Source organism: Bos grunniens, chromosome 18 (assembly GCF_055505025.1).
Source record: "Bos grunniens cultivar Pamir isolate PY7600 chromosome 18, Bosgru_T2T1.0, whole genome shotgun sequence".
Classification (NCBI taxonomy): domain Eukaryota; kingdom Metazoa; phylum Chordata; class Mammalia; order Artiodactyla; family Bovidae; genus Bos; species Bos grunniens.
Genome location: NC_141182.1, coordinates 53799907 through 53820158, shown reverse-complemented (window position 1 = coordinate 53820158; position 20252 = coordinate 53799907). Strand labels below are relative to the sequence as shown.

The 20252-nt window shown below is 48.7% G+C and overlaps 1 protein-coding gene and 1 pseudogene across 2 annotated transcripts; one reads left to right on the top strand and one right to left on the bottom strand.

Moving 5' to 3' along the window:
* Positions 1 to 4632: 4632 nt before the first annotated feature.
* Positions 4633 to 7393, top strand: LOC147354085 (insulin growth factor-like family member 1). Its single transcript, XM_086353243.1, has 4 exons — positions 4633 to 4862; positions 5908 to 5961; positions 6074 to 6338; positions 7206 to 7393. The coding sequence occupies exons 1-4, from the start codon at positions 4838 to 4840 to the stop codon at positions 7228 to 7230; spliced, it is 369 nt and encodes a 122-aa protein (XP_086209369.1). The 5' UTR covers positions 4633 to 4837; the 3' UTR covers positions 7231 to 7393.
* Positions 7394 to 14225: 6832 nt separating this feature from the next.
* Positions 14226 to 15104, bottom strand: LOC147354084 (phosphatidylethanolamine-binding protein 1 pseudogene; annotated as a pseudogene). The gene has a single exon (XR_015146203.1). The product of XR_015146203.1 is annotated as a phosphatidylethanolamine-binding protein 1 pseudogene (transcript).
* Positions 15105 to 20252: the final 5148 nt, after the last annotated feature.

The window sequence follows — 20252 nt, the reverse complement described above, 5'->3', positions numbered from 1 at the left end:
AGTCATCAGAGGGGTTTGAATTGAAACACTCCTATTATGCCCAGGAGACTTATTAACCAGAGTTTTAAGTTGATTTTCTTACAGAGAAAGGTGGTCGGGGATAGCCCCCCCCCCCGTTAATGTCAGAGGAGTTGGTGAAAGTTGTGAAATAGTAAAACAGACAGATTTTGGTTTGGGGGTAGATGCTCAGGCAGGCCCAGAGGGGCACCCCTTGAGTTCTGGCTCGCCTTGCCCACCAGATCTCTCCCACATGACCTTGTCATGGGTGGAGACTCTTGTGCTGGCTCCCGGCAGAATCCCATGGACAGAGGAACCTGGCGGGCTACAGTCCATGGGGTTACAAAGAATCGGACCCAACTAAAAAACTAACACACACACACACACACACATGCGCACGCACGCACACACACACATGTGTGTGCACACACACACACACACACACAAGGAGTTATAATAAGCCGAGGGCAATGGGGAACCATGAGGAATGTGCAAGAAGGACACTTGGCACCTCCGCCCTTCACTGAGGGCCTCCTTGTCTGCAGAGGCTGGGAAGCATCAGTCCACCTTTCCCACAAGCCCTGGTGGCTGGGGTTCCTGATGTATCTGCAGCCCTGGGCATCACAGTCATGCAGTCATCAGGTGTTTCCCCAGCAGCAACCGTGAGTTTAGGCAACAGCTCTGAGATCTGGATCCTAGATCAATGCAAGGAGACACAGCCTAGAGCCTCTTCCTCCAGCCACTCCTAAGACACATAAGCTCTTAATCGACTATATCATTTGGAGGATCTAACCAGGGCTAGGTCAAGCCAAACCATCCATTCTTTGGTCACCTGAAGTCACGTTGCAGGGAGCAGGGATCTGTTTGTGTGATCCCAGGGATAGAGTTGTGTAAAGGAGGGACACAACCTCCCCATCAGCCAGCAGAGGAGGGACCTCGTGGATCTGGGGAGTCCCAGCCCCTCCTCCTGCATACCTGACATTCCTTCCACACACATGTAAGTCCACCTCATTCCTGCCTGTTTCCTGGGACGGGCTCCCTAAGGCCAGATGGAAATAACACCCAGATACTGCCAGGTAGAAGACCTAGTCTATTTATTCCTGGGGCAATCGGAAAGCCAGTGGGGAACCGGTGAGAGCAGGAACTGACAGCAAACCCCTGGTATCACACCCAGGGAGCCAGCTCTGCCAGCCGCAGCCAGGACACTTGGGAACCGTCACCTGGGGCTTCCCCAGGGTGGTCTATGAGCAGAGTCTGCTTGTCCTTCCTAGATGGGCTGGGCCAGGGGTGTTCAGAGGCCCCTGGGCTGGGGCTCAGGAGACCTGGGATCTAGTCCAGCCTGAGTCACTGACCAACAGTTGGACCTTGGGTCAGTGTCTTGCTTGGCTTCAAGAAACAGAATGACAGAATGAGACAAATAGTTGTGTGAAGTCAGGATCTTACACTTGTTGCCAAGACAGCTAGAACTTTCTTTAGCCGTAAGTAGAGGCAGGTCCCAACACCTAGTGATGGCATCAGCCAACACAGGCCGGGTGCCCTCACAGTCACCTCCGACGTGGACGGTGACTTCCCGTGTGTCTTGGTGGCAAAGATTCTTCCTGCTAATGCAGGAGACGCGGGTTCGATCCCTGGGTTGGGAAGATCCCCTGGAGAAGGAAATGGCAGCCCACTCCCGTATTCTTGCCTGGAGAATCCCATGGACAGAGGAGCCTGGCAGGCTACGGTCCATGAGGCCACAAAGAGTCAAACATGACTGAGTGTGCACACACATGCAGGAGACACAGCCGTCCCAGACAGTGAGTTCTTATGGTGGGCACAGTAGGATGGGGTTCCCTGAGGAGGCTGGCGGTAGGATGGGACAGAAGTTTTTGCAAAGGCTTTTTTGGTACCTTGAGAAGGGGCCAAGGCAAAATGTGAACCCAGGGCTATCTTATCCCAAAGACTCAGCACTGCTGAGTTAATGGCTGTGGATCCCCGGAGTTGGGAAGATCCCCTGGAGGAGGGCATGGCAACCCACTCCCGTATTCTTGCCTGGAGGACCCCATGGACAGAGGAGCCTGGCGGGCTGCAGTCCATGTGGTCGAGAAGAGTGGGACACGACTGAAGCGACTGAGGACGCACGCACGTGTCCACAGGTCTCAGAAGCGACACTGCTCTTTGGGCAGCATCCAGGCTCCGCACCTCTGTGCTGACCTCCTTTCACTCTCCTGTTCTTCAGTGACTCAGCTCCAGGCCCAGGAGTGAGGTCTGGGCTCGTCTCTCTTCAGAAACAGAACCCCAACCCTGCCCTAGAAAACATGCCTTCTGCCACATCCTGGCTGCTATCCAGGCATCGACAGCACCCCAGATACTCACAGAGGCAACTGTCCTCCTGGAGCGATTCCAGGAAGAGAATGGAATCAAGGTCAGGAGCAATGTGCTGCTCCAAACTCTAGAACATGACTTGACAACTAGCATTGGGCAAAGGAGGATCCACCCTTGCTTCAAGCCTCCTCCATTCATGACTTTATTAACCAACACCTGCAACTTGCCAGAAAACAGACATTACATCACTACATGGGTTCCAACATTCCTGAATGCGAGTTGCAGTACACAGCATTTAATTGTGAAATAATTAATAAGATTCTGTGTAATTAGCAGAGACGTGGATTGGTCTCAAGATCTTCATACAGATGGAAGTCAAAAGAGGAAAACAAGTATCGTGTATGTGTGGAATCTAGAATAATGGTACAAGTGATCTTATTTGCAAAGCAGAAACAGAGACACAGAGAACCATGCATGGATGCCCAAGGGGAAAGGGGGGGCATGGGATGAATCGGGAGATTGGGACTGGCATATATACACTATTGATACTGTGCTTAAAATAGACAGCTAATGAGAGCCTGATGTATAGCCCAGGAAACTCTGTGATGACCGAAATGGGAAAGAAATCCAAAAAAGAGGGGATATATGGAAACATATAGCTGATTCACTTTGCTGTACAGCAGAAACTAACATGACATTTTAAAATAATTTTTTTAAAAACCTGGAAAAAAGATTCTTTGCAGCACATACTAATCCATTCCTTAATCTATATTTTCTTCAATTAAAAAATGATGTAGCTGATGCCCAGCTTGAGTGGTTGTCGAACCTACTAAAATGTTGCAGTCCACAGTTGGGAACTACTCAGCGACTGCAGAAACCCCCAAACTCCAAGAGGCGACATGGGGCTGGGAGGGGAGCATGCGGTACCCTGCCCCCTCTTCTGCTGTTGTTCGGTCACTCAGTCTTGTCCGACTCTTTAAGACCCCAAGGACTGCAGCGCCCCAGGCTTCCCTGTCCATCACCATCTCCCGGAGCTTGCTCAAACTGATGTCCATTGAATCAGTGATGCCATCCAACCATCTCATCCTCTGTTACCCACTTCTCCTCCCACCTTCAATCTTTCCCAGCATCAGGGTCTTTTCCAATGAGTTGGCTCTTTGCAGCAGGTAGCCTAAGTATTGGAGCTTCAGCCTCAGCATCAGTCCCTCCAATAAATATTCAGGGTTGATTTCCTTTAGGATTGACTGGTGTGATCTCCTTGCTCTCCAAGGGACTCCCAAGAGTCCTCTCCAGCACCACAGTTTGAAAGCATCAATGGGAAAAAGAAAACATTTAGAACTCTGGTCACTGCACAGGTATTTTTGCTGTAGCAGGATCTTCCCTGAGCTCCTAACTCCGGTCTCAACCTTCCTGTCCAGCCTCCCCAGAGCAGACCTGGGGAGACAGATATTCGTAGACACAGATCTGAATACTCTCCTTCCATGCTCAGGACATGGACATGGTGCTCAGTGCACTGAGGATAAAGTCCTGAGTCCTCAATGCTCACAAGGGACTGACCCTGCCCCTCTCCCACTCGCTCCAGCTCCCTCGTCCGTCTTCCACACTCTCTGGGGCTCAGCCTTCCTAAAATACAGTTCAGCCTCATCCTTGAAATATTAGCTCACATATCCCCTCTTCCAGGAATCCCTCCCTGAACACTCAAGGCATCTCATGACCTCCCACCCTAATCTGGGCTCCCACAGCCACTGAGTTTTTACCCAAACCTGACCTCTCTGAGTCATCATGGTCTTAAAGATGGTCTGTAGCCCTCTCTGATGCTACTGAGTAATCACTGCACCTGTAGCAGCCTCTAACTCAGGGCTTGCCACACAGCTCATTCTCAGTGAATCTTTATTGCCAGGCTCTTAAATGTGTCTGTCATCTATTTTAGACTAAAAAAATAAGGGTCGGGCTTCCCTGGTGGCTCAGTGACAAAGAGGCGGGAAGAAAAACCACTGCGATGAGAAGCCTGTGTCCCGCAACTAGAGAGCAGCCCCTGCTCCCCTCAACTAGAGAAAAACCCACACGTGGCAACGAAGACCCAGCATTGCCAAAAATAAATAAATAAATAAAATTATTTTTTTTTAAAGTCCAGAAAGTAGAAGACAGAGGATCTGATGGGAAAGCTGGCGAGTGGATTCATCTTGGGAGAGTGGGAAGGACCCCAAGGATCCCTATTTGCAAAAGAGGCTGCAGTGTCCGAGGTGAGAGGGAGGCTCTGGTGGGGAGGGGGAGGAGGGGGCCCCATGGGTCTCCTCCTGGCTCTCAAAGAATTGACATCATGTTTGACAGTGACGTGACCAAGCTCACATCTGAAACCTGTTGCTGCCCCAGGGCCCCAGCGTGTCTCTGCAGGCCTGGCAGGAAGACAGGAGAGCTGATGAGAGCAGGAGCTTCTTTCTGGGGAGGTGGGGGCGGGGCTTCGGCGGCATAGTATAAAACCAGCTGCTGGGATCTGCTACACTTCCTTCCACTCCACCGCAGCCAACCCAGAGCCATGACTCCACGACGCTGCATCCTGGGTAAGAAGGACCAAATCCCGACTCTCTTGGAGCCCAAATCCAAAATCAGCCTCAACGCCATCCTCGCTTCAATCCATCACTCCTCGTCCCTAGCCCCCAGCCAGACAAGGGACTCCATCATAGCAGTACCCCTGCCACATCCCCAAGGGCGTGCATGCCTGCTCAGTCGCTCAGTCATGTCCAGCTCTTTGGGACCCCATGGACTGTAGCTCTCCAGGCTCCTCTGTTCATGGGATTCTCCAGGCAAGAATACAGGAGTGGGTTGCCATTTCCTTCTCCAGGGGATCTTCCTGACTTAGGGATTGAACCTGTGCCTCCTGCGTTGGGTGCTGCTGCTGCTAAGTCGCTTCAGTGGTGTCCGACTCTGTGCGACCCCATAGACGGCAGCCCATCCCTGGGATTCCCCAGGCAAGGCTCCCCCATCCCTGGGATTCTCCAGGCAAGAACACTGGAGTGGATTGCCATTTCCTTCTCCAGTGCATGAAAGTGACAAGTGAAAGTGAAATCGCTCAGTCGTGTCTGACTCTTAGCGACCCCATGGACTGCAGCCTACCAGGCTCCTCCATCCATGGGATATGGCAGGAGTGTTCTTTATCCCTGAACCACTTGGGAAGACCAAGAGCAGCCCCATCCATGTCCCTGATCAATTTCCAAACTCATGCCCAATGCTGTACATTATGACAGGCTCCCACCCCAAATCCTGGCATCTAAATTTTAATATTGGTCATGGACATAACACGACACCAGTGTTAGCTCAGCTGCCTTTAACGCTTGACTCCAGCTGAGCCTCCTGCTCTGAACTCTTCCCTCCCAGGGAACACCCACATCCCTCAGAACCCCAAACCCATTTCTCTGAGTCCTGCCTGCCTCCTCTCAACTTCCACAGACCCATAATCCGCAGACACCTAACACAGGTCTGTTTCTAAGCTTTCCCTGAGCCTTGGTCAGGACAGACACCCCCTCGGACCCCCCCTCCTCTAGGTTGGGCTCCAGTGGCTGCCCCATCCACTTTTGAGGCCAAGCATCATCCCTTTTTCTCCCACAGCTGTCTTGGCTGCTGTCTGCATCCTTTTGCTTCTCTGCTCACATGCTGCCCCAGGTGAGCCCAGGAGGGACGCGGACGCTGGGGGGTGGGGTGCCGCTCCCAGAAGACCCCAGCCCAGGACTTGCCCACCCCGCTGCCAGGGTGACACCACCTCTGTTTCCTCCAGTGTCCCCCACAGGCATTCAGCTGTTGCTGTGCCAGTCACAAGAGCGATGCGGGGACCAGTTCTACGACCCCCGGCAGGACTGTTGCTATGACGATGCCGTGGTACCCTTGGGCAGGACCCGGAAGTGTGGAAACTGCACCTTTAGGGTCTGCTTCGAGCAGTGCTGCCCGTGGTTGGTCAACAGGCCCCAGGAGTCCTTCGTGGTGAAGGTGAAAGGTCAAAATTGTTACTCGGTTGTATCCTCAGACGATCGGGTTTGTGGCAGGTGAGGTTCTGTGCCTTCCAAGGGAGGAGGGGGCACGGAGGAAAGGGGGGCCTGCATACCGGTTCTATGACTCATCTCCCCCCACCAAGTGCTTTTCTGGGTCCTTCCGTCCCCATCCACCTACTCTATTCCATCCACCAAAGACCCTGATGCTGGGAGGGATTGAGGGCAGGAGGAGAAGGGGACGACAGAGGATGAGATGGCTGGATGGCATCCATCACCAACTCAATGGACGTGGGTTTGGGTGGACTCTGGGAGTTGGTGATGGACAGGGAGGCCTGGCATGCTGCAGTTCATGGGGTGGCAAAGAGTTGGACACGACTGAGCGACTGAACTGAACTGAACTCTCTGTTGCTTCTTTCTCCTTTCGTTTTTATTTCTATTTCATCCTCTTCATTGGTCAGCTTGTGTTTCTCTTTTCTACTCCTCTGCCCATAATCTATCCATCCCTCCCTCTGCATCCATCTCTCTCTTGCTCCCCCGCTCTCTCTGTCTCTCTTCAGTGTTGGCTGATCAGAGGTCAGTTGGATGCTGTGTCCTGAATGAGCCTGGAGAGATATGTTGTCCCCTTAGATCTGGGACATGGAGTGGGTTTTAGAGGGATAGGAGACACTCAGATTCAATCCCTCCCTCCTTATTCTGTCTCCTTTGTAACAGTCATCCTAAATCTATCCTGAGTAGGGAGACTGGTCCCCTTTCTGTGACCATGGACAATCGTGAGAGGTTACTTTGCTGTTGGATGTCCCCAGGACCCTGACCTCTCACAATGACCCCTGTGACTAATACCGTGAGGGATGATCAATCCCCAGGCTGGACCTGGGGACCCTTAATGAGATCCGTGATTCCCCTTGGCATTTTCTCCACCAGGAGCAAACCAGGAGGCACTCTGTGAATTCTGCAACCTTACATATTCTATCATGGCGGGATCGATGCAAACGGAGTCCAGTCCTTTCTCCACTTCCAAAGGTGGCAAGATAACACCCACTTTTCCACTTAAGAACAAGTTTCAAGTTACCATGACCTCCTGGTTGCACTGAATAAAAATTCCATTTCAATCACAAGTCTCCGCTTTCTTGCACTGATCTCGACAGGGTGTGGCACAAGGTGGAGGACGCGACTCACAGGCAGGGAGGGACGGGGTCTTCGCCGCGGAGCCCGAGTCTGGACTGGTCTCTCCCTCCCAACCCCCCAACCAAGGAGGGAGGGTGGGTCGGCGCGCCCCCTGGCGGGCACTGGGCCCAGCGCGGGGCGGGGCGCTTCTGAGGGTGGACCAGGAGGCAGAAAGAAAAGTCTCCCCTTTCTTGGAAATCAACCCCGGGGCTGGACTTTGTACCGGCCCAGAGATTGTGGTGTGGGGGTTGGAACTCTCACAAAGGAAGAATTTGCTTGTCTCCAAAAAGGATTTCCTAGAAAGAAATCAAAATTTGCGCCTTTACAAGATTCTGGAAACGGAGGTATCTGAACTTAGTAAGGCAGAGCACAGGCAAAGGTCAGAGTGGTCGATTGGTAAGACATTCCTCCTCTGGAGTCAGCTCTGCTCAGAGAAGGGCCTGGAAACTTCTGGAATGTTTGGACCTTTAACCGAAGGTCATTTCAGCCCAGGCCTCTCTAACGGCCACAACCAGTGACACCAGCCTTCCACAAAGGTTTAGAACAGAAAGTTGGGGAGAGGGCTGATTGTCGGAGGCCCGTTTGGGGGCACACCCAATTCAGGGCCAAAAGGTATCACTTTATTCTGTGTAATTCTGATATAAAATTGTTTTATATCAATATAAAATTAACACATAAGAAAATAATTTCCATGTCTTTCACAACTCAAAAAGTACACTACAGAAGTCTGGGTCCAGGAAGGGACGGGACTGGCCCATGAAGTAAGTGCAAGGAGAGAGGAAGGAGTTTGGTTCCAGGGTGGGGAGGTGGGTTTGGACACCCTTTCAAGTCATTCTTCACCAGAACGTTCCAGAAGGGGGCTGGGTGCAGATGTGGCTGGGGCCTTCTCTGGTAGTCCAGTGGTGAAGACTCCACCATGTGTAAAATAGATAGCTAGTGGGAACCTGGTGTAGAGCCCAGGGAGCTCAGCTCTGTACTCTGTGATGACCCAGAGGGGTGGGATGGGGGGATGGAAGGGAAGGCCAAGAGAGAGGGGATATGTGTATGCATAGAGCTGATTCACTTCTTTGTACAGCAGAAGATGACACAACATTATAAAGCAATTATACTCCAATAAAAATAAACAGAACAGAGACTAGAATAGAACTAAGCAGGCTTCCCTGATGGCTCAGAGGTTAAAGCGTCTACTTCCAATGCAGGAGGCCCAGGTTCGATCCCTGGGTCAGGAAGATCCCCTGGAGAAGGAAATGGCAACCCACTCCAGTATTCTTGTCTCGAGAATCCCATGGATGGAGGACCCTGGTAGGCTACAGTCCATGGGGTCGCAAAGAGTCGGACACGACTGAGGGACTTCACTTTCACTTTCTAAAAATAAATATAAATAAAATGAAGTGAAAAAAAAGAAAAAGACTCCTCCATGCTTCTACTGCAAGAGGTACCAGTGCCATCTCTGGTCAGGGAATAAGACACTGCTGCTGCTGCTGCTAAGTCGCTTCAGTCGTGTCCGCCTCTGTGTGACCCCATAGACAGCAGCCCACCAGGCTCCCCCATCCCTGGGATTCTCCAGGCAAGAACACTGGAGTGGGTTGCCATTTCCTTCTCCAATGCGTGAAAGTGAAAAGTGAAAGTGAAGACGCTCAGTTGTGTCCGACTCTTCGCAACCCCATGGACTGCAGCCTACCAGGCTCCTCCGTCCATGGGATTTTCCAGGCAAGAGTACTGGAGTGGGGTGCCATTGTCTTCTCCTGAATAAGACATTACACACCACAAAAAGTAATTAATTATGAAAATAAAAATAAAGAGAAGATCAGGAGGTGGGGCTGCAAATGAGGGGGTAGGAATGTGGGACAGGGCTGTAGGGGTGGGGCACTCAGAGTCTAGCCCTGTGGGTGGACCCCAGACTCCATTCAAACATGGGAACCATAGCTCAGTCTAGGAGATCAAGGGCCAGGCACCACAGGTTCATAGGTAAGACGCTCTGGGAACTTCAGGTTGAAATCTTGCCTCCAAGTGTCCCTCGACTTTTCCTCTTTGTTCTACCCTTTCCCTGTCCTTCCCAGTTGCCTCTTTTCTCAGTCTATGGCCTCAGGATTCAGATCCACCTATTTTCTCCTCACCAGCAGACTCCAGTTTCACTTACTATAATGTTGACACAGAGCTTCCCAGGTGGCTCAGGGGTAAAGAATGCTCCCGCCAATGCAGGAGACACAGGTGCAATCCCTGCATTTTGAAGGAATCAGAAAGATCCCCTGGAGAAGGAAATGGCAACCCATGCCAGTATTCTTGCCTGGGAAACCCCAGGGATGAGGAGCCTGGTGGGGTCGCAAAGAATTGCATATGACTTATCGACTAAGCAACGGTGTTGACAGTCCCTTCTGGGTAAGATTCTGGAGGAGGGAGCTGGGTGGGGAGACTGGTTCTAGGTTCTCTTGCTCCTTTACTGGAGGAGGAGGCGGTAGAGGAGGGGCTTTGAAAATCGTCTCAGGTTGGGATAGGAGGACCGTCCCCATCATCTCTGAGGTGCTGTGGGACGCCCTCCACAGACACCACCAACTCAGCACAGAGACACTTTTGGCCCAGAATGAGAAAAGTTCTAGTGTCTGTGTGACCTCCAGTCCTGGCATGGGACTTGAAGCGGCCTTGGTTGGCGCATTTCTGGGTCCACTGGGGCCTTGACGAAGATTGCGGCAGAGTCACCCCCTTGGAGAGCTTGTGGAATGATGAGCTCATCGTGTTTGAGGGAAGATTCCCATTTCTGGAAGATGGAGGTGACCATGGGAGAGATGGTGCAGGGAAAAAACTGACTGTTCTCATCCTCCATTCTCTACCCAGTCACCATGACTGGATTGTTCATGGGCTCCTCGCACTAAACCTCTTGAAAAATGTCCATTGGTGCGGAAAGTGCCTTCCAATATACTAAGTATTTTATTAAACATTCCACACCTGTAGGGGCTTCCCTGGTGGTCCAGTGGTTGAGTCCAAGCTTCCAATGAAGAGGCCCCAGGTTGGATCCCTGGTCAGGGAACCAGATCCCATATGCTGAAAGTAAAGATCCCAAGTGCTGCGACCAAGACCTGGTGCACCAAATAAATACAATTTTTTTTAATTAAAGGAAAAAACAAACAAAAAAACAAAAGCCTTTCCTGGCTCAAAGGACAGAGCTCCTTGGAGAAATGACTGGTCTGGGAGCTGAGGCAGGGAAAGCACAACCTAGGCTGAAACATTTGGGGCCAGAAAGTGTGAAAGGGAGTAGACAGAGAGTGACAGGGACTTGTCAAAAGGACCTTGCCCCACAGTTTCTCATCACACATGGCCCAAAGCTGGCTCCAGGTGCTTGCTCTTCACTCCGCACCCCATCAGGAGATGCGCGTGCGTCGGCCTTGGCGGGCTGGGCGATCCTCGGTACCCATCTCAGCAGACCAGCGCCTCCATTGCGCGAAGGTGGCTCTCATGCAAACCCCTGACTCACACACCTAGACTCCTTGTTCCGCATTTCCAGACGGGTCGGGTGTGTGGCCAGCCTCACCACTGACCTCACGCATTCGCTTCATATACTTTGGTCCTGGTCCAGCGCTTGGAATCCCCCAACCCACGTCCACAAGTACAACTCACGCGGGGTGTACGGGGCACACTCCACCCCAGTCCCGACCACATACCTGGTCGCTGTGGGGCAGAGCAGGGAGGGAGAGCAGTTATGTCACGGGAGAGACAGGCCCCCAGGGAAATCACAAAACAGGACTCCTTCGAGGCTAAGTGACCCACCTGAGACTAAGGGAGAAAACGCGCGGCGACGCGTGTGGACAAACAGGGTCGGCGCGCCCTCTGGCGGCGAAAGTGGGGACACACGGGGAAGGATGCTCCATCTCCCACAATGCCAAGAACAATCCCCAGGTTAGAGCTGAAGGTGAAATGAAACTGTATTTCATCCAAGTGAAATACAGTGTACCAGGCTTTTCAGAAGTAGTTATTCGTTTCCTTACTTACTGTCTGTCTTCCCCACATGAACGTGAGTGCTGGAAAGTCCTGTTTTGCTCACAGCTGAATTCCTAGCACCTACAACAGGTAAGTGGGACACACAGCGGGTGCTTAGTAAGTTATATGGACTGGAATTAACAATTTTGCCCTTGGATTCAGGCTTGAGTCTGACTCCGAAGGGCAAGGCATCCCCAGGAGCTAAAATGTGCCCGAGTCCCCATTTCTGGACATGGTCTGGGACTCGAAGCCCCCGAATTTGCTGAACAAGTAGCTCAGCCTTTTTCTGAAACTTGGGCATGGGCCTGTCCCCTGAGTCAGTGATGTTAGGGGATCGGGAGTGCACCTCTAAACCTGAGGAAACCGCTCTATCTCTGGGGCTGTGGACAGAGCAGGGGCAAGCTGGTGGGGTGCACAGGTGGCCCCCATGGTGGGATGGGGGAAGGGCATTTAGAAAAGAAGAGGGATGGTCTTCAAGTTAGGAGTGGAGGGGCCTCCTGTCTGAAAGTCTCCATGTTCCTGGGTAGAATTCCAAGCTGTCAGGGAATTCTAAATTCCAGTGGGATCTTCCAGCCTCCAGTTCCTCCCCATTCCTGCAGGATAGGGAGCTGGGAGCACCTGTGAATGGAGGTTGCTTGAGTAGCCCAGGTAAGGGGAGAAGACGCATATAGGGAGTCCTGAATGGGGAGGAGGGAGGTGTGAAAGGAGAGCAGGCCCCTCCCCCAATAAAAAGGAACTAAAAGCAAGTGTTTATCACATGAGTATCGCAAATTACTGGAAGACTGACAGGGGGTACCCTCACGATCCAATAAATGTGAGAGAAAGCTGCCCCCCTTCCCCCACCTTATCTCCCCAGAGTGAACCTAGGACTTTGGCAGAAAAGAAAGTCCACTTTGAAATCACGCCACCCAGAGTCGTTTGATAGGGACTGTCACTTTGCACGTATCTTTCTGTTTTCTTTTTTGGAGGTGTCTTTGTGAAGAGGGTAGATCATATTTTGTTTAGCAGCTGTTTGCTTGGTGTAAAACTTTGAAAAACTATTTATTGGGACTTCCACGGTGGTCCGGTGGTTAAGAATCTGCCTTCCAATGTAAGAGACGTGGGTTTGATCCCTTGGTCGGGGGACTAAGATCCCACATGTTGTGGAGCAACTAAACCCTATACCACAATGAAGATCCCATGGAAGACCCAACGCAACCAAATAAATCAATATATTTTAAATATTTATTTATTTTGGCTGCACCGGGTCTTAGCTGTGGCACCTAAGATCTTCACTGCAGCACCCATGTGGGATCTAGTTCCCTGACCAAGGATGGAACCCGGACCCCCTGCATTGGGATTGTGGGGTCTTACCCACTGGACCATCAGGGAAGTTCTGGGTGTATAACTTTTAAATCTTTAGCAATAGGGTGTGTAGGCCTCCATCTGTACTCTATTAACCATCGTGTGAGAGGCAGCCCCAGTGTTTACAACAGCCCTGTGAGGGAGGGACTGTTGTGAAGTCCATTTCACAGAGGGAGAAAGTGAGGGTGACTCAACCTGTGATATTCATATGCGTTTATTGCCAACTGTGTGCTTAGAACTTAGGATATAATGGTGTGTGAGAGGGGGAAATGATAGCCCATTTTTTACCTTTAAATGGGGCAAAAGTACATCCTGTACTTCTGGGGACAATCTCGTGTTTACCCACTGATGCAACGTAAATATTAAGGGCTCCCTCATTCACTCTGAGGTGTCATGGTTTGGACAATAAATTATATGATGGCCCTTCTTAGAGACCGCACTGTATGGGAGAAACAAAGATTAAAGAATGAAACAGGGAGGTTTATAACTCCAGTTGTGACAAATACAGAGATGGAAATAGTGTGGGGAAAGTAAAATAGCAGGGTTTGTCTTCGTCCAAGATATCAGAAAGGCAGTGTCAGTCTGAGAAGGCGATGCTGAAGGACTAGTAAGTGACAATTAGGATGGAGCAGGTGAGCGGGGAACATTCCACGCTTGGGAACATCGAGGGAAACGTAAAGACGCTGCTTTGTGTTTTAATTTTTTTTTTCACATCTACACAGTGTTTTTATTTTTATTCAAACTATAAGCAAACAGCAAAATTAACACAATATTCACCAACTCCAGACCCGTTTTCTTTTTTAAACCAAAGTGTGATCAATTTAACAAGCACAGACTTTCAGATTCTGATAACCTCTTACCCAGCCCTGCTGCTCGTCTAGATGGCCAGGCTTTAACAGCAAAGCAATTTCTTCTACGGAGCTTTTTCCAGTATTGCTCTTTAAAGGAGCCACAGTGGGACACTGACACGCAGTAACCAGCCTGAGACGTTGGGGGTTAGTGGACATGCCGGCCCCTGGTTGTCTTGGTGAGACAGAGCCGTGAAAACACATGCCAGTAGGTACCTTCACACACAATTCTGTGCTCAGGCTCACAAAGGCAGAGACAGTCAATCTCTTTTTTGTTTTCAACCTCCCTTAAAGACTCTTTGAAGTTCTGTTCTAATACTGCAGACCTGGTCTTTTTACCAGAATTTTTTTTCTTTTTTTTTTTTTATTTTATTAAAAAAAAATTTATACATGTGTTCCCCATCCTGAACCCTCCCCCCTCCTCCCTCCCCATACCATCCCTCTGGGTCGTCCCAGTGCACCAGCCCCAAGCATCCAGTATCGTGCATTGAACCTGGACTGGCATCTCGTTTCATACATGATATTTTACATGTTTCAATGCCATTCTCCCAAATCTTCCCACCCTCTCCCTCTCCCACAGAGTCCATAAGACTGTTCTATACATCAGTGTCTCTTTTGCTTTTCTTCTTTAAAGTCTGGGTTGTTGTTCGTCTATTAACATTTGGATAAACCGCATCACAGTACCAAAGAATCCCCCACCAAAACGGAGTTCAAATTTGATCAAAACATAACCCCCCTAAAATTATACAATACAGGCAGAAGGAAAGAAAAGTCACCCTAAATCTAAATCTGACCACTCAGGGCTTAGGCAGAGAGATGGGGGAAAATCTACATGCATCACTACACTGAAACACTGTCTGGGAACTCTGGGACAGTGTCCATCTCCTCTACTTCCCAGACAGCTGCTCGTAGAGCTTGGGCACATAATCATCCCATTTGGCCTGGTAACACGTGCCGGCCACTGGGGCCCCAAGCTCGTACTTTTTGCGGAAAGAGGCCACCTTGAATTTGCCACGGTGGTCTCCAGATCGGTTGCTGAGAATGGGCTCATCACACTTCAGTGGTCCTTCCTGCTCATAAACCAGCCAGACGTAGCAGTGCAGGCCTGTGCCCTTGGGAGGCCCAGAGCCCACATAATCGGAGAGAACCGTGCCACTGCTGATGTTGTTGCCCTTCATGTTGACCACCAGGAAATGGTGCCATTCCCTGTATTTGGGGTCCTTCCCGCTGGGAGCATCCGGATCTGTCAAGACCAAGGTGTACAATTTACCTAGACCAAGGCCATCCCATGTAGTGCTGGTGGGCCAGTTTTTAACCTGGGTGGGTGTCAGCACTTTGCCCAGTTCGTCGACCTCCGCCCCGCCGTATTCGACCTGCAGCGGGTGCTGCGGCCGCTCATCCATTTCCTGCAGGCTCAGAGGCCCGGGCCACTTGCTGAGGTCCACCGGCATCGCGGAGCCGAGCGGGTCAGATAGCAGAGGAAGTGGCTTGTGGACTCCTGCTTTGTGTTTTAAACTTGTTCTTGCTAGAATTACCATTTAATTGGACTTCTATCATTGTTGCTATAACAAAAAAACAAGTATTTTTTATTAACTGCAAGAAAATCTCGAGGGGATTTCAGTTCAGTTCAGTCACTCAGTCGTGTCCGACTCTTTGCGACCCCATGAATCACAGCACGCCAGGCCTCCCTGTCCATCATCAACTCCCGGAGTTCACCCAAACTCACGTCCATCGAGTCGGTGATGCCATCCAGCCATCTCATCCTCTGTCATCCCCTTCTCCTTCTGCCCCCAATTCCTCCCAGCATCAGAATCTTTTCCAATGAGTCAACTCTTCGCATGAGGTGGCCAAAGTACTGGAGTTTCAGCTTCAGCATCAGTCCTTCCAAAGAAATCCCAGGACTGACTTCCTTCAGAATGGGCTGGTTGGATCTCCTTGCAGTCCAAGGGACTCTCAAGAGTCTTCTCCAACACCACAGTTCAAAAGCATCAATTCTTCGGCGCTCAGCTTTCTTCTCAGTCCAACTCTCACATCCATACAGGAGCACTGGAAAAACCATAGCCTTGACTAGACAGACCTTTGTTGGCAAAGTAATGTCTCTGCTTTTGAATATGCTATCTAGGTTGGTCATAACTTTCCTTCCAAGGAGTAAGCGTCTTTTCATTTCATGGCTGCAATCACTATCTGCAGTGATTTTGGAGCCCACAAAAATAAAGTCTGACACTGTTTCCACTGCTTCTCCATCTATTTCCCATGAAGTGATGGGACCAGATGCCGTGATCTTAGTTTTCTGAATGTTGAGCTTTAAGCCAACTTTTTCACTCTCCTCTTTCACTTTCATCAAGAGGCTTTTTAGTGCCTCTTCATTTTCTTCCATAAGGGTGGTGTCATCTGCATATCTGAGGTTATTGATATTTCTCCCGGCAATCTTGATTGCAGCTTGTACTTCTTCCAGCCCAGCATTTCTCATGATGTACTCTGCATAGAAGTTAAATAAGCAAGGTAACAATATACAGCCTTGACGAACTCCTTTTCCCATTTGGAACCAGTCTGTTGTTCCATGTCCAGTTCGAGGGGGTTTATACCGGCTGAATTAAGTATTTTAAAAATTAAACAACAGCTGATGAATTAAATATTTTAAAAATTCAGCTTCCTAAAACATAGCGAATAAATCTAATTTCAGCCTATCAAAAAAGTACTCAAGTAATATTTTATATAAAATAGGTAACCAACAAAGCCCTACTGTGTTGTACAGGGAACTATACTCAATATTTTGTAATAATTTATAAGGGAAAAGAATCTGAAAAAGAATATCAACACATATATATGTAAATATGTGTGTGACTGAATCACTTTGCTGCACACCTGAAACTAATACAATATTGTAAATCACCTATACTTCAATTGAAAACTTACATGCGACTTCCCTGGTTATCCAGCGGCTAAGACTCTGAGTTCCCAATGCATGGGGTAGGGGTTTGATCCCTGGCCAGGGAACTAGATCCCACATACTGCAGCTAAGAGTTCACACCTGATGCAGCCAGATATTTAAATAAATAAATATTTTTAAATTACATTAAAAACATTTAAAAGACTCAAGTAATACAGTCCCAACTGTTATGGGCAATATAACAATTACCCGTTGTTATAAATTGCTCTAAATGTTCGCAGGGGCATGTCTCATTTTTAGGCTGACAAGACACAGAATAAATAAAATTCTAACAAGGGAAGTCTTCATCCCACCTAGCTAATGACTGCACCCTAAGTTTCGTTAAGGAATATGTGTAAATATTTCTGTCTTTTTTACAAAAGGTTAGTTGAGTGTTTTGTAATCCGAAAGTTAAATTACAAGGTTGCTGAATTTCTTCAAATTCCTCTTTGTACAGAGTCCCCTGGGGGCAAGGTAGTCAAAGTTTCTTCATAGACAGCAAAAGGGCAGGGTGGCTGGGCAACTCCGGAAGAAGGTCTTGGCCATGATCGTGGTGAGGCTGGGGTGGAAGCAGCCCATTCTGTAGGCCATGGTGAGGAGCATGGGTCTCATCCTGAGTCATGAGGAGCCATGGAAAAAATAAGTCTGGGTTTTTGATTTGAGCCTGGGCCTCACAGGGGCCAGGGTGCATGATGCAAGGTCATTGAGAAGGTAGGAGCAAAATCCAGGTGCGAGAAGATGGTAACTGAATCGGAGTGGAGAGAGCAGAAATAGACAGGAGTATCCTGATTTATCAGATATTTAGGAGACGGACTTCCCTGGTGGTCCAGTTGTTAAGAATCTACCTTGCCAACGCACGGGACACAGATTTGATCCCTGGTCCTGGAAGATCCCATATGCCGTGGAGCAACTAAGCCCGTGTGCCACAACTACTGAGCCGCACACTCTAGAGCTCGTGCTCTGCAACAAGAGAAGCCCCTGCTCACAGCAACCAGCAGAAGTCCATGCTGAGCAATGAAGACCCAGTGCAACCAAAAAAAAAAGTGGGGGGGTAGTATTTAGGAGATAGCAGCATCATGACTTGGGGATGGACTAAACAGGCATCCAGTCATTCAGTAACTATCTATCGAGCATCTGCTTGGTGCTGGGCATCATTTTGGGTGCTGTTTTGGGGAGAGGGTAGGAGATGGTCAAGGATGGTGCTCAGATTTATGGCTTTTGTAACTGGAAGATGATCATATCATTCGCTCAGACAGGGACTCCCAGAAGAGGGCCAGTTCTGGAGGAGGAAATCCTCCATTTTGGAAATCCTGTGTTTGAGGTGCCTCTGGAGCACCCCAGTGGAGATGTCAAGTAGGCAGGTGGATACGCAGATCCAGGATTCAGCTGAGAGCTCAGACATAAAAATAGGAAAATTGTCTGCCTTTTGGTGTGACTGAAGCTATTGTCTGGATATGGTCACCTGGCAGAAGAGTATACTGATCAGGAAGGGAAGAATGAGTCTGAAAGTGAGAACAAAAGACCAGCCAGAGAAGGAGAAGGAAAATCAAGAAAGTCTTAGGACACAAAAGCTAGAGGAAGTGCGCATTCTGAGGAGGAGGAAGCGTTCAGCTCTGTCCAATGCTGTCCAGTTGCTCAAGGTTATTCAGTGGCAGAGCTGAAATGTAAAGCTAGGCTCACACCATACGCAATTATAAATTTTAGCCCAGGTAAAGGTCTAAAAGTCACACACACAGTAACGTCTTTTTAATAGAAAATGTTTTATAATCTTATTTGTGGAAAGATCTTCTTAAGGTAAGACAGAAAACAAACTATTTTTTAAAAATTTTAATAGACTGGAGGAAAAGATTTGCAGTACATAGGGTTAAATCCTCATATGCAAAAACCCAACAGGCAAATGATTAAAGAAATAAGCAAACAGTTCCCAGAAGATGGACACAAACATCCATTAATATGTAAAAAGATATGTAAAATATGTCTAAGGTTGAGGAAATGCAAGTAAGACAATAATGAGATACCATTCCTTGGACTGATCACATGGCTGGAGAAACGAAACACTAAAACTTCTTTAGGAATGCCATTAAGCAATACCTAATAAAATCTAAAACGTAGCTTTTTCCTGACCAGGATATTTGTCCATGGTGTCCTCATGGTATGCAAAGTAACAGAGCTCTCCACTATTCACTCTATTAACTATCAATTCTATTAATTGTATTAAGTCTATAAAAAGTGCATTTGTACCCTTTTCTATATGTACCTGATTCTTTAATGCTCTATAAAGAACCGAGACACAAAATATACATACTCAACAACTCAGCAACCCTAGTAATGGGGTTGTTTTCTTTACTTTGCAACTTGATAAGAAAAGGCAATCCAATTTTTTTTAATGGTCAATGGAAAATTAAAGACAACTGACCAAAGACACATCCGAAATGGGCAGCAAACAGAGAAATACAAAGTCCCTCAAGTGGTTATAAAATCACCAATTAATGTTCCAAAGAGATTCCACTTTATACCCATAAATTTAAGAAGTGATAACACCCACTTTTGGGGTGAGTGGGGGCTCCAATACATTAGTAGTAGAAATATGAACTGTTAACAGTCTTCTGGGAAAAACAATCTGGTAATATCTATTAAATACGTATACCCTTCGACCTAGCAAGTCTATATGTATGATTTATAAACACTCCACTGTGTAAGGCTGCTATGTCTGACAATAATATTTTGTGCAGCACTGGGGGTGGGGGGTGAAGAGGGACTGAAAAATCTTCAAAGAAGAAATTATATCCGACTTCCCTGGTGGTCCAGTTGTTTAAGAATCTGCCTACAAGTGCAGGGGACACGGGTTGGATCCCTGATCCAGGAAGATTTCACATGCTGAAGGGCAACCGAGCCCGAACACCACAACTACTGAGCCTGCGCTTTAGAGCCCGTGAGCTGCAACTACTCAGCCTGCCTGCCTACAGCCCGGGCTCTGCAACGAGAGAAGCCACTGCAGTGAGGAGCCCGTGCACTCGAGAGTGGGCCCTGCTCGCCAGAGAAAGTCTGAGCGCAGCAAGGAAGACCCAGCACGGCCAAAAATCAAATTTTAAAAAGAAATATTATGTAACTTTTATGAAAGACAGATTAGAACTATGTAGATGTTGCCCTGGAGAGATGCCAATGAAATATTAGGTGACAAAAGGCAAATCGATGCTATGGTTTTGATTTTACTTTTAAAAATGTGTCCATATATGTATGTTTGTAGGAAGCAGAATGTGGTTTGGAGCTTAATCTCTGGAGTCTGGAACTTGTGGCAACATCCAGGCATCACCATCTTCTCCCTGAATGTAATAACCCTTTTGTGCCTCAGCTTCCTTGATTATAGAAAAGGCAGGGTTAATAATATCTGCCTCACACACCTTGCCGGGAGCACGCACTGAGATCATTCATGAACATGCTTGAGGATGCCTGGTGAGCCATTTAGCGATATCATGGGGTATAAGCATGATCCACATAAGCTTGGAGGATACGGTGGAAGAAAATATACCACACTCTTCTCATTGGTGACCTCGGGTGGGTGGGGCTGGACAGAGGGGGACACAGCTGATTAAAATTTGTGTCAATTCAACTTGTTACAGCCAGCATACATTATTTTTAATTTTTTCCATTTATTTACTTTTGGTTGCACTGGGTCTTTTTGTGGCGAGCAGCCTTTCTCCAGTTACGACC

Coding starts and splice junctions, on each gene's coding strand:
- LOC147354085 (XM_086353243.1), top strand. CDS start 4,838: ATGACTCCACGACGCTGCATCCTGG. Junction 4,863..5,907: donor TCCACGACGCTGCATCCTGG/GTAAGAAGGACC, acceptor TTTCTCCCACAG/CTGTCTTGGCTGCTGTCTGC. Junction 5,962..6,073: donor CTGCTCACATGCTGCCCCAG/GTGAGCCCAGGA, acceptor TGTTTCCTCCAG/TGTCCCCCACAGGCATTCAG.